At 34.9% G+C, this 13,095-nt stretch overlaps 1 protein-coding gene across 1 annotated transcript; it reads left to right on the top strand.

Annotated features, from left to right (window-relative positions):
* Positions 1-821: 821 nt before the first annotated feature.
* Positions 822-1,316, top strand: LOC132594076 (developmental pluripotency-associated protein 3). Its single transcript, XM_060289894.1, has one exon. It carries the CDS (start codon positions 822-824, stop codon positions 1,314-1,316), a length of 495 nt encoding a protein of 164 aa, XP_060145877.1.
* Positions 1,317-13,095: the final 11,779 nt, after the last annotated feature.

Genomic DNA, 13,095 nt, shown 5'->3' on the forward strand with positions numbered 1-13,095 from the left:
TTTTAGCTGCAAATTTAGTAATGAACTATGGAAATGATCTCTGAAAGTATAGTCTTGTGGCTACAAATTTAGTACTACTCATGTTATCTATTTCTTCTAGGGTGAGTTTAGATAGTTTGAGTCTTTCAAGGAATTGATCCATTTCATCTAAGTCGCCAAGTAATAATACTATACATTTCTCTCCCATCTTGATGTAAGTGTATTCTTCAGATTTGATAGGTTGTCTTTTCATTTTCATTTAGTTCAAAATGTTTTCTATCTTTCTTTGAGACTTCTGCTTTGGTCAATGTAGTATTTTGTAGAGTTTTGCTTGCTTTTTAAAATATTTGTAGGTGTATCTGATATCCTGCTTTTTTTTATGTTTAATTCTCTTTTTGTCAGAGAATATTGTCTGAATAATTTTAATTCTTTGAAATTCAATAAGATTTGTTTAGTGACCTAGAATATGATCTAGCTTGCTAGACAAGGGCATTGCTAAATCATGTGGGTCAAGTCTTCCTTGTGTGTTACAGTTTTACGATGTGGAGGATATTTAGAATCCGGGTATTCTGCCTCTAAATTCCAGTAGTTTATAACAATTATTTTGCAACCAAGTTTTCCTCAGAAATTTTTAGATGCCTGATGGGGGCAGCAATGCTTCCTATTGAAAATAACTAATTTAAAGAATCATGGGTTGGATTCTTCTCTCCCCTCCATGTCAGCTTGGATTTTTCTCCCTCTTTCTTAGCTCTGTAGTTCTTCCAGGCTACTTTGTAGCAATTTCATTCTAAAGCATCACCTTCCACTGGAACCCAAAGGTCTGGGGGAGCTTCAAGCTCCCAATGGATTCATCTGAGGTTAACCCAACCTGGAGCCTGGAGTCTCCTCAAATGTCCATCGATGAAAATTCCCAGGAAATTCCAGTTGCCTCTCAAACTATGTCTGAAGTGTTAATAAAGGACCTCAGTAACTTGACTCTCAACCCTAGTATCAAATTGCCCTTCATTCTACCACAGTGTCTACCTCAACCGACTGGGCGGTTACTTGGTGAAAACATACCCTGTAGGAGAGGGGTGAGGACCATGTTAACTGATCAGAGAGATAAGATGGAGCAGCTGATTCAATCTATTAAAAAGCACTACTGCAAAGGAGTTTCTCCATCTGACTCTCAAAGAGAACCACTGCAGAACGACATTGAGACTCCCTCAAGAGTGCAAAGATTTAGATGTAGCTGTCGTTTTTGCCGGTCTCATAGAGATCCTTCTGAGGATAATTATGAGAATTATTACACCAATAAGTATTACAGTAATTATGACACGGAGTCCGATGAGCCATAAACCTCATTCTTGTACCATTTTTTCTTGCTGGTAATTTTAGGATCATTATGAAGCAGCTTGGGAAAGATTGTGTACCAATATTTTGATAACCTATATTATAAGTTCTGGGATGTCTTTTTTTCTTGCATCTCTTTTCTACCTTAATACAGTAACTTATAAGGAATCTATGTAGCTTGCATTTGAATGACTTGAATATACTTTAGTTCCACTTTGTGAAACAAATTAACTTGTGTGGAAGGAATGTGAAGAAAACATTGGGTGGATTGGCCACAGCATTGTTAGAACAGCATGTTGAATTGTAATAAAAATTTTTGATGTCCTATTTCAAAAAAAAAGAAAGAAACATGAATATTACAATTATTTCATAAATTAGGTATTTTAGATTTACTTGTTCTCAATCCTATTTAAACCATCATAAAATGTGATAATTATTAATTCATTTTACTTTAGTCAAATGTTAAAAATGTAAAATTCAGGATAAAATTACTTAGTAAATTGGTGTTTTAATGTAGTGTTCTGTCTCTGTGAATATGTGTGTGTATGTATGTGTGTATGTGTGTGTATGTTTGTGTATGCGTGTGTGTGCGTGTGTATGTATGTGTGCATGTATGTGTGTGTGTGTGTACACTAGTATATGTTAATCATTGTCCATATTGGATATTTTGTTTTTTCTTTCATTGTATTCATCTATATTTGCAGAATTAATAACATCTGCACAAGAACTGCAAAGAAATTCCTTCCTCATATTTATAACTTTGTTTGTGATGAAATTGATGTAGGTCCCTTAAAGGAAGTAATTACTTCTTAGTTTTTATCCAAGGGAATGTGGCCTGAGCAAGTGTCTCTTGATTGGTGGTGGTGGACGAAGTGTGAGCCCTTTGAAAAATCACTTAATAATGGTAGCTTTTGAGGTAGCAATTTCGACCACCTGCACTGGACCATCTGGACCCATCATTATTTCTGCTCTGTGAAGTAGGTTGTCATTATGGTTCACACAAACACATTTCTGTTTTTTCATAACTAGAACAGTTCACCTGGGACAAAGAATAGGAGAAATCTACTGTACAGAAATCCTTCATGCAGAGAGGATAGCTTGATTAAATATTATTAATGGAATTAAAAATTTTTTCTCTTATTTTTCTGTCCAACAAATTCTGTTCCTATTTCCTTTACTGATGTAGAGGACTGTGATTTGAAAAGTCACAAACAGTTCATCCCTTGGTTGAGATAAGTACACCTTCATAGCTTGTTGTATCAACTTTGTGCTCAGAGTTGGTAATAACTATTTGCAACTGATTGATAATAAGTGATAGACATTTTTTTGGTAACTTTCTCAAATATAAACTACATAAAGTAGTGTAAGAACAAGGTCCCTGGTGAATATATAAATTATTTTTTAAAATATAGGTTTAATTGAACCACTTTTTCTCAACTTCTCTAATAAATCAAACAACCCAAATCAACATTATTATGTCAAATTCTTCTTTGCACTCCAATAAATATCAGCACATTCCACAAAACCAGTTAGTAGTAAAAGTATTACTCCTACTAAAATGTACTTTCTTGAGGGTTTACTTTGTGCTAGATACAATGTTTTATTATCTAATTTAATTTAATCTTCCCAATAAAACATGGGTTGATGCTATTTCTAGCAAATGGAAGACCAAGAAACTGTCTCAAAAGTTTCCATTCTTCAATAATTCTATTTTATTCTCAAAGAGTAGAAATTAGTCTAGTTTAGGAGGTTGTGAGTATGAAAAATATATCCAAGGAAGTGATAAGAGAATGTGCAAAGTATGAACGCAGCCTGGCTTCTTTACTGGTCCGTAAGGAGATCTATAAATGGTTAGAGGATAAAATTCAAAGAACACAATTACAAAGAGTGAAGCTGTGTTGATACTTAGGGGCAAAATCAGGGAGGGCTTTGCAAATGACACTGAGAAGTCTGGACTTACCCATGAGAGCATCAGGGAATCACTGAAGGATTTAAGGCAGACAAATAATATCCTTATAATGCTTAAGAAAATTTTATTCTGCTTTTATGCTTAACGTATTATAAGACTGTAAGACTGGAAACAGAATGACCATTTATGAAACTGACCCTATATTAAAGTTGCTTGATGGCCATGTCCTGCATTTGAATCATAGAATTACAGCGTCTTTTGTGGTTTATTAGAAAGTAAGATTTAACAATAACACCCCAGTTTCTGGATAGGAGATTTGACAATTTCTGTTTGTTGCTTTGTCAAGAGCTTAAGTAACCTAGGAAAAATTTGGAGGGCACTACAGTTTGAAGACTTTGGATAAATTTATCTACATTATACTTCTTCCTCTTGTGTAGAACTCTATGCTGTGACCAGTTTCTGCAGTACAGCTTTCTTTCAAAACATCTTTCCCTATGAGAATTTAACTATGTGAAAGTCCAGTTTTCCTCTGGGTCCATGTCCCCATTCCTTTAAGGAAGAAAATCTTTCCCACTCTCCTTTATCTGCTTCCTGCTTGGGGAAGGCAGCAGGCAAACCCTACTTCGTCCAGCACTGTTGATTGTGTAAGTGTGTCTGTTCTACAGCATAAAGGAATTCAAGTCTTGTCCCCATTTGCCTGTGCTTTGTCTGTTCTTACCACCTGACCACACCTATCAAGCCTCTGTGTTAGTGGAATTCTTGTAAAGTCTTTCCAGTTATTTTTCTGGAGCATTGCTCTCCATCAGGAGGGTAAATTGTGACTCAGTCTTGGCATGATTTTTGTAGCTTTGTCTGATGTATACCACACAAAATGTATCTAGTTTCAAGCAGCTGTGCAGATTTGTCCACTTTTTGTACATAATGTGAGCCATTTAATGGAGATAAGAATTTGAGAGGTATAATTAGCACTTAAAACCAAGGCATTACACTATTCAGAACTTTTCCCCCCTATACTTTCAATGTCTTCTTTTCCACTGTTTTCTTCTGTTCAGCTTACAGACATATATAAAATTTCTCTATCTGAAAATCTTAGTTCTATATTGGCCTTGTGATCCTACTTTTCCATCTTTCTTCATTATTTCATTACCAAGATTCTTCAAAACATAGTGTCAGGCTTCCCTGGTGGTGCAGTGGTTGAGAGTCCGCCTGCCGATGCAGGGGACACAGGTTCGTGCCCTGGTCCGGGAAGATCCCACATGCCGCGGAGCGGCTGGGCCCGTGAGCCATGGCCGCTGAGCCTGCGCGCCTGGAGCCTGTGCTCTGCAACGGGAGAGGCCACAACAGTGAGAGGCCCGCGTACTGCAAAAAAAAAAAAAAAAAAAAAAAAACTCAAGTATCCTCTTCACACAGAATTTCACTTTCAGATGTCTTAATCACAGGCATCATTATTGCCTATGGTTTGCTCAGCAGAAGACTTGAGAGGTTTTAAAGGTTGTATTTCTAAAGCACTGCCTCTGTTTGGCTTCTGGTACAACGTATTCTGCCTTATCTCCTACTATCTCTCTTATCATTAATTTATAATCCCTGGATTCAAAACTTAACAATATGCTTTCTTTGTTTGCTTCTTACATATTGCTACATCCCATGTTCCTCCGTAAAACCTTTTTCTTATCCTGTTCTAACGCACCCTTCACTTTTGAACTTGTTCTCTCCCATGTTGTCAAATACCATCTCTTTGTAGGTGATTTTAGATCACTTATTTAACCCATAGCATCTTTAAAAGTTTTGTCCTCTATATCAGAGTGCTTACTTGACAACTCCACTGCAAAATCCACAGATATCTCTTTACTATTCCTGTCTTTCTTTTCTCGATTACAGATGCTTTTCTTTGTCCAGTCATTCAGGAAATAAACTTGTGAGCTATATGTAATCTTTGCTTTGCTTTACCCCTATTGCCACAAGTTCTAAGGTTTGTATTTTTGTACCTTTTGTTCATTTGTTTGGTTCCAACTCCACAGCTAATGCCTTAGCTCAGACTCTCATTTTCTCTTCTCTCAACTATTGTCATATTTTCCAAAATTGTTCCTCTGCCTCTTAAATTTCTTTGTTTGTCCTCTCCATGGCTGCCAGGGTAATCTTTCTAAAATGCAAGATTTCCCATATTACTCCATTGCTCAAATATCTTCACAATTTCTTACAGTATAAAACTCAAAACTGTCAGTGCGTTGTACCTTCTGTGATCTGGGTGTTCCAAATGCCCAGGACTTTAATTGCTTTACCCCAAACCTCTCCAATTCAACTTTATCCAAATTTTTATAGTTCTGCAGGGCACCATATTTTGTGGCTCAGGTGATTTTGGGGGTTATCCTTCATTTCAAAAATGACTTTGTTTACTGACCAGCAACCTCTCATCCACCAGCATTCAACTAATTTGCTACCTTTCTTGAACTCGTCAAATGAAATGATTAATTTTTCCTTTGGGACCTCATTATTTCCTGTACATTCTACCCCTAAAACATCTAGCAAATTTATTTATTTTCATATCTGTCTCACTCTATAATCAGTCAAATGAGTTCAGGCAGTCAGTCAGCAAATATTTAATGAGAATTTTCTTTGATGGGATTAGGGTCTATGAAGACAAGTAAGACAAACTTTTGGGAATCATAATCTTAAAAGTTTTTTTTTTTTTTCTGCACTACTCAAAGGATCAATCACACGATTGTAGCAGACTTTAGAAACATTATATCTATATCTACCTATCTGGAAGATTCAGTAAAATTGATTAAATTGGTAAATAATTAAATGATTTATTGGCAAATAATTATATTCGTAAATAAAATAACATGCTCCCAATTTCTCTATATATACCTTAATCTTCTCTACTGTTTAAGGTTAATTCCCACCATGGAACTTTCCTCAGTTATTTCACCAGGTCTGGAATCACAATCTAGCTGTGCTGTTGTCTGTGTTGTCTAGGCTTCTATTAACATTTCTAAGTTTTTGGGTAATGATCCCCATTTCATAGGCTTATTGTGCAGACTTGGGGAGATAACTGTATGTAAATCTCAGTTCATATTAGGTTCATAATACATTTTTTGTTGCTTTAGTTCCCAAATTATAAATTATAAGGTGTTTGTTCCACCCATTGTGGCCATTAGCAATTTTTTCTTCTATTTTATTTCTATGAGTATTTCTTAGTTCTATGAGTAGCAAATTTACTCCTAGGATGACTAAACTTTTATTTCTTTACTCCTACCATTGTCTCACACAGTGTCTTATATTTCAAGGTTGCTTAAGTTATTTATTTGTGGAATGAATATATTTAGTCTACATATGCTAGCCCCTTCACTTTATAAACTACAAGCACTCCTATCATGGATACACACAGACACAACTCACACATGTAAGGCTCCTGAATAAAGAATTCTTCTACTGGATTATGAATTCTTCCACTGGCTTGGGAAATCATTTAAATTTTTTTTAATGTTTATTCTTTTTGTTAATAGGAGGGAGAAAATCATGTTCACATAACAAGAAAAAAAAAACGCTTAAAATATCCAGAAAAATTTAATCAGGAAGAACAGGAATTATACAAGGAATATATAAAATTTTATTTAAAAATTATAGAATAGAAATGGAACAAACAGAAAGATATACCATGTTCCTATATGAGTATGTAGATTATCATAAATATGCAGTTGTTTATATCCAGATGGGGTGATGGAAGTTGGAGAAATAGAGCATTCTGGTCAATTATTAACATTGTTATACAGTGTTTTACTTCTTAACTTTATTTTCTAAAAAGAATAATTATGGAATGTGCTGGGTTGTAAAGCAATGCATTATGAAAATCCTCAAGTAGAAGCTAAGCTACAAACCCCTGGAGATGTAATAGAAGAAAAGACAGCACAGGGGTAAATAGGACCACATGACCCTCAAAACCTTTCTCAAAGAAAGTAATACTATGATTTTATCAAGACTCAAAGATTGTTCTATGAGCCAATAGCATTGCTATCTAAACTCGTATTCTTTTCTTAAAAGTTTATACCAGTGAAAACTAAGTTTAAATTTCTCAAACCTGAAGGATGAAAGTACTTTCTTTGCAAAGAAATGTCCCTCATACCTTTAAGTTTATATAGAACTAATAAAAATCGAGTTTTGAGGAGCAAGTTGGCCCCAGGAATAATATTATGTAATTGGGTATCCTTTTAGCCATGCCACACATTTTCTAAACTTTTATATATATAGACTAAAGAGTATTTCCTTTTGATTCAGTCTCTCACTTCAAATTTTTGACCCAATGAAACTTGTTTAAGAAGAGCGAAACTAAAATATATTTCCTACATAAGACAAGTTTAGAACGCTAAGATGTTCTTAGCGTTAGATGTTAGAACGTTAGATGTTAGAACGCTAAGATGTTCCAAGGACAGTTTTGTTTCCAGTTTAGAATTAACAGCTCATGTACAATATGATCAATCTCTAATAAAATTAACACAGTATCTTTTTCTTCTTAGATGAAGTGTTTCCCTTCTTCAGCTCCTAATAAGCAGAGCCTGCCCTCTGAACAGTTCTGTTTCACTTCACTAGGAAGCTGAGTGGTCCCTTCACACCCCAACTTAAAGTCAGCCACCATGGTCCCCAGGTCCTAATGCAGCCCTGGAACAGCTCCTTGAAAGCGAATGAACATCAAGTATATTCATAACAGTTCCAACGAAGTCCCGTGAATCCACTTACATTGCTTAGGCAACACACTTTAAAAAGGAGGACTTATTTTTAGTACATGGAACTCCCTCTTTTTCAAAGGATCCATACTGAGTGGGATCGAAGTAGATGAAAAAGAGCTTTCTTCTCCCCCAACTGCACACTTCATGCAGATGCAACACCACAAAGATTATGTTTAAAATGTTTTCTAAGTGCATTTTATGAGTATTGAATATAAAATGTTCTTTCTTCCTCGTTGCAAAATCACACCACTAGTGCTGTTCCTATTCCATGACTATTACAATTAGTACGACTACTCATGCATTTAGTATGCGTCTGCTGCCACCGGACACCACTATCACAGTCATCCTTTTAAAAACTGGTAAGCTGAGACAAAGAGGCGTATGACAGAAAAGATTACACAAAACTGGTACACAGCATCTCTTTAAATCAAGAGAGAATCAGAAAACATGATACAGAGATTGGCCTTTTACTTTGGTTCTTCACAAGTTGGCCACTCATTTGATATCCATAAATATCAATGGAGAACCAGCTTGCTTTTTGGCTTCCAAATGCATTCAGCTTCTCTGATGGGTAGTTTGGGGGTATTGCCACCCTACTAGTGCCACCAGTGTAACCGTGCTGTGTACAATCTCCCACTTAAGTCAAGATGAGCTTTTTATTTGAGAGAGAGAGAGAGAGAGGGAGAGAGAAGGATCTCTAAAATAGTCTGAGTCAGTAAACCCTAGTAATAGTATTGTTTCAAAAATAATTATGTCCTTTAATACTTATGAATACTATGTTCCAGTTTAAAAAGCAGAAAAGAAAGAAATGCAGCTTCCTAGCATTTAGAAATTACTAGATGTTGCCATGCATTTCACTTTGGTACAGTAGGTATGAAAACCTAAGTGTCACAAAAACTAAGGCCTATAAATATCTACAAACTAAAAGGGATTTTTGTTTACATATTAAAAATAATAATGCAGTGTTAGCAAAGATATTTTTTTTACAACCAGTGATGAGTGTATACAGATTCATAATATATTGGTAGAGAAATTAATTCAGTCTTAGAAACATTTTAAGAAATCTGGTCATAAAGTGGCTTAGGTTGAGCAGTTTCAATGTAGATTACATGTAAATCACAGTTCTAAATTACTACCTGTATAAACTTTGATAAACTACTATACCTCTCTAAAATGGGGATAATATAAACTGGATCACAGTGTTGTCTTAAATATCCTATGCACCAATTTATGTAAAGCAATACATATTTTACTGCACACCATAAGAACTAAATGTGAACTTATAATATTAACAATATTTTATTGTATAATAATTAAAACTTTTAAGTAATTAATTTTTCAAAGACAATAGGCAAAATACAATGAAAAGTTATCTTTCTGTAATATATTCAAGGAAGCCTAAAAGAATAATTTTGGCTGTACAGAAACGTAGTTTCTTTACAGCTTCTCTCAAAAATAGTAGTCTAGGTATGCTAGTTTTATTCATACATCCAATAGTTATTTTACAGCTACTATGTTCCAGGCACTGTGCTAGGCTACTGATAAAGATTGGCGAACAGAAAAAAATAGTCTCTGCCCCACGGTATCAATAGCCTATCGTTTGGGTCCAATTATATGGTAAAAATAAAGACCATTTTGTGAGTTATGTTGGTAATAGGAGTCTAGTTACAAAAACAGCAAGAAAACAGATAATAACAATGCCATAAAGTAAAACAATAAAAGCTCTGATGATTTTCAATAAGTTCCTACAAGTTACAGCTAGGGATAAAATAAGCTTCTATAATTTCACAAGTATTTCATTTACAATTGAGCATATGACAATATATACGCAAAGAAGCTATTCAACTAAGACTGGTAAAATAAATTGTAGGGGCAAAAGAACAGATAATGAAATAGGCAAGAAAAGAAATATATGGCCTTAGAATTGAACCTCTTTCTAGAAACCATAGAAGAGCCTAAAGAATTATTTTAATAAAATAATAGTTAATATTTTGTAGCTGCTTACTGCATGCTATAAAATATGCAAAGCTATATGTATGTTTTATGTCATTTAATTATTTCAATATTACTGCCACCTTATACATGAGAACATTAGAATTTAGATGGTGTTGATAATTTGTCCAAAGTCACAGAACAAGTCATTGCCAGGACACGGGACTCAAATCCAGACCTTCATGTCTCCAAATTTCGACCACTCATCTGCTATATTCTATGGACTGTGATTGAAAAATTCTGGATCCTAAACAATATCTCTTTTTAATTAAACTTATTCTCTGGTGCTTTTCTTTCTTTTCTCTGGATAGTATCTAGCTCAGACTCAGGAGACTGAATTAATTTATGAACACAATAAAATTGAAAAAAGGAGGTGAATTAAATGACAGGAAAAACAGCAATCATATGATGATGCAAGTCACTATGTATTTTATTTCTGAGTAATTTTATTACCTTTATTAAAAAAAAAAAAACAACCCAGGGAGCTCTACTAGAAAATTACCAAAAGGTCAGGTGACAATTGACTATTTATCATTTAATTACTCTACATATTTTATGAATATCTATTATTGATATTAACCAGTGTTTAAAATTAAAGTAAAATATGTGAATTAAAATACCCTTTAAAGTCGATTTTCATAGAATATTATAGGAAATACAGAAAAAAATTATGAAAACCACAAAAAATTGCATATTTAATAATTTCTTCTATCCAATCAGAAATCTATTATCAATTGTAACTTAATTGTCTTTTTAAAATTTATTTATTTATTTTTGACTGCGTTGGGTCTTTGTTGCTGCGCACAGGCTTTCTCTAGTTGTGGCGAGCAGGGACTACTCTTCATCGTGGTGTGCGGGCTTCTCACTGCGGTGGCTTCTCTTGTTGCAAAGCACGGACTCTAGGCATACGGGCTTCAGTAGTTGTGGCTCATGGGCTCTAGGGCACAGGCTCAGTAGTTGTGGCTCACAGGCTTAGTTGCTCCACAGCATGTGGGATCTTCCCAGACCAGGGATCAAACCCGTGTTCCCTGCATTGGTAGGCAGATTCTTAACCACTGTGCCACCAGGGAAGTCCCATAACTTAATTTTCAATTTCCTTTCAACCTTAATTAGAATTGGGCTGTTGGAGAAATAATTATCCATCAAACGCAAAATTATAGCAACATACTATGCCATGTACAATAATTATGCTTTTTTGAATTATTTTAAGGATTCATAAGACTCTACAAACATAAACATGAAGGATGCTTACTATTCAGTAGAAGGAGAAAAGAACAGGCAATCATCTAGCAAGCCTGAAACATTCAAGAACAGCTTTCAAATTGTTACCCCAGTGTCACAGAACACCCTTTATCTCTGGGCCAAAATCATCAAGATAGATTTCAGTTACTTTGGTCTCAGAAGCCACAGCCTTATCTGAGAATGGGTATGATATATGCTATGTAGTTATACAGTCAACATTTGGCTGCATGATCTGACTCAACAATTAAAACAAGATAAAATAGCAGAAACCAGAGGCAAACCATCTATCTGAAACTCATATGATACTATATGTGTACTTATATATGTGCATATGTGTGTATATATTTACAAGATAGATACAGGATGCCCCTTGACATGTTTCAAACTCTAGTACAGAACTGTTTAAATCACTAATCAGCACATTTAATCTTTGATTGGCCAAGGATCAGCAGTATGGCTTCAGGCATGTCTAGAGATAAACTCAGGTTTGCAAAGAACAGTTGAGAAAAACCCTGTGTGTATATATGCTGTTAAAAAATGCTGGCACTGGATTTTAATCTAGTACAACACAAAACACTCGTACATTGTTGGTGGGAATGCAGCCACTGTGGAAGACAGTATGGAGGTTCCACATGATCCAGCAATTCCACTCCTGGGTATTTACCCCAAGAAAATGAAAACACTAATTAGAAAAGATATACACACCCCTATGCTCATTGCAGCATTATTAACAATAACCAAGATATGGAAGCAACTTAACTGCCCATCAATAAATAAATGGATAAAGAAGATGTGGTGCACACACACACACACAGGAATATTTGCCATAAAAAAAGACTGAGATCTTGCCATTTGAGACAACATGGTTGGATGTGGAGGATATTATGCTAAGTGAAATAAGTTAGAGAATGACAAATACTGTATGATTTCCCTTATATGTGGAATCTAAAAAACAAATGAACAAACATATCAAAACAGAAATAGAGCCATAGATACAGAGAACAAGCAGGTGGTTGCTAAAGTGGAAATGGGTTGGGGGGATGAGTGAAATAGGTGAGGCAGATTAAGAGGTACAAAACTTTCAATTACAAATAAATGTGTCACAGGTATAAAATGTACAGTGTGGGGAATATAGTCAGTAATTACAAAATATCTTTGTATGGTAAAAGATGACAACTAGACTTATGGTGATCAGTTTGAAATGTATAGAAATATCAAATCACTATGTCGTATACCAAGAACTAACATAGTGTTGTAGGTCAAGTATACTTCAAAAACAAAAAAACCAACAAACATAGCAAAAAGGTCAGATTTGTGGTTACCAGAGGTAGGAGGTGGGGGGAAGGGGGATTGGATGAAGGTGGTCAAAAGTCAAAAGGAAAAAAATAGAAAATCCTGCCACCATGGATTTTAATACAACACAAAAGCAGTTCAATTATTTAAATGACCATTTTGTCATATTTACACACAAGCATTAATTGACCTAAAATTTAGGTGGATTAAACCATTTTAAATAATGTCTATAAAAGCACATAATAGCATTAAAACACAATTCCCCAAAATGGAAGGCCTTACAATAGCACATTCCTACAATGAGGAGAAAATATTTGGAAGGGATGGGTAAGCCTTGTACTATATTGCATACCACCACTCTGAAGTAGGTTTATCTGGACATGCAAATGCTTTCACATGTGAATCTTAGCTTACTTCCTTTGAGAAACAAAAGTATATAAGCAAAATCATTGCAGCACCTTCCCAAATAATGCAGTATTGCTCTTGTAGGCTTCCTCCTTGGAAATATTCAAAAGTTGCTTTGATAAAATCCTAAGAAGTGTCAGGATAGTTTCACTGTGTAACTAGGTCACATAAAGTGATGTATTTATCACACATAAACCTGTTTTTTATTCTCCTGTCTCA

This window comes from Globicephala melas, chromosome 1 (genome assembly GCF_963455315.2).
Source record: "Globicephala melas chromosome 1, mGloMel1.2, whole genome shotgun sequence".
Classification (NCBI taxonomy): Eukaryota; Metazoa; Chordata; class Mammalia; order Artiodactyla; family Delphinidae; genus Globicephala; species Globicephala melas.

Excerpts from the sequence above, each read along its gene's own strand:
- LOC132594076 (XM_060289894.1), top strand. The coding sequence starts at position 822 with ATGGATTCATCTGAGGTTAACCCAACCTGGAGCCTGGAGTCTCCTCAA.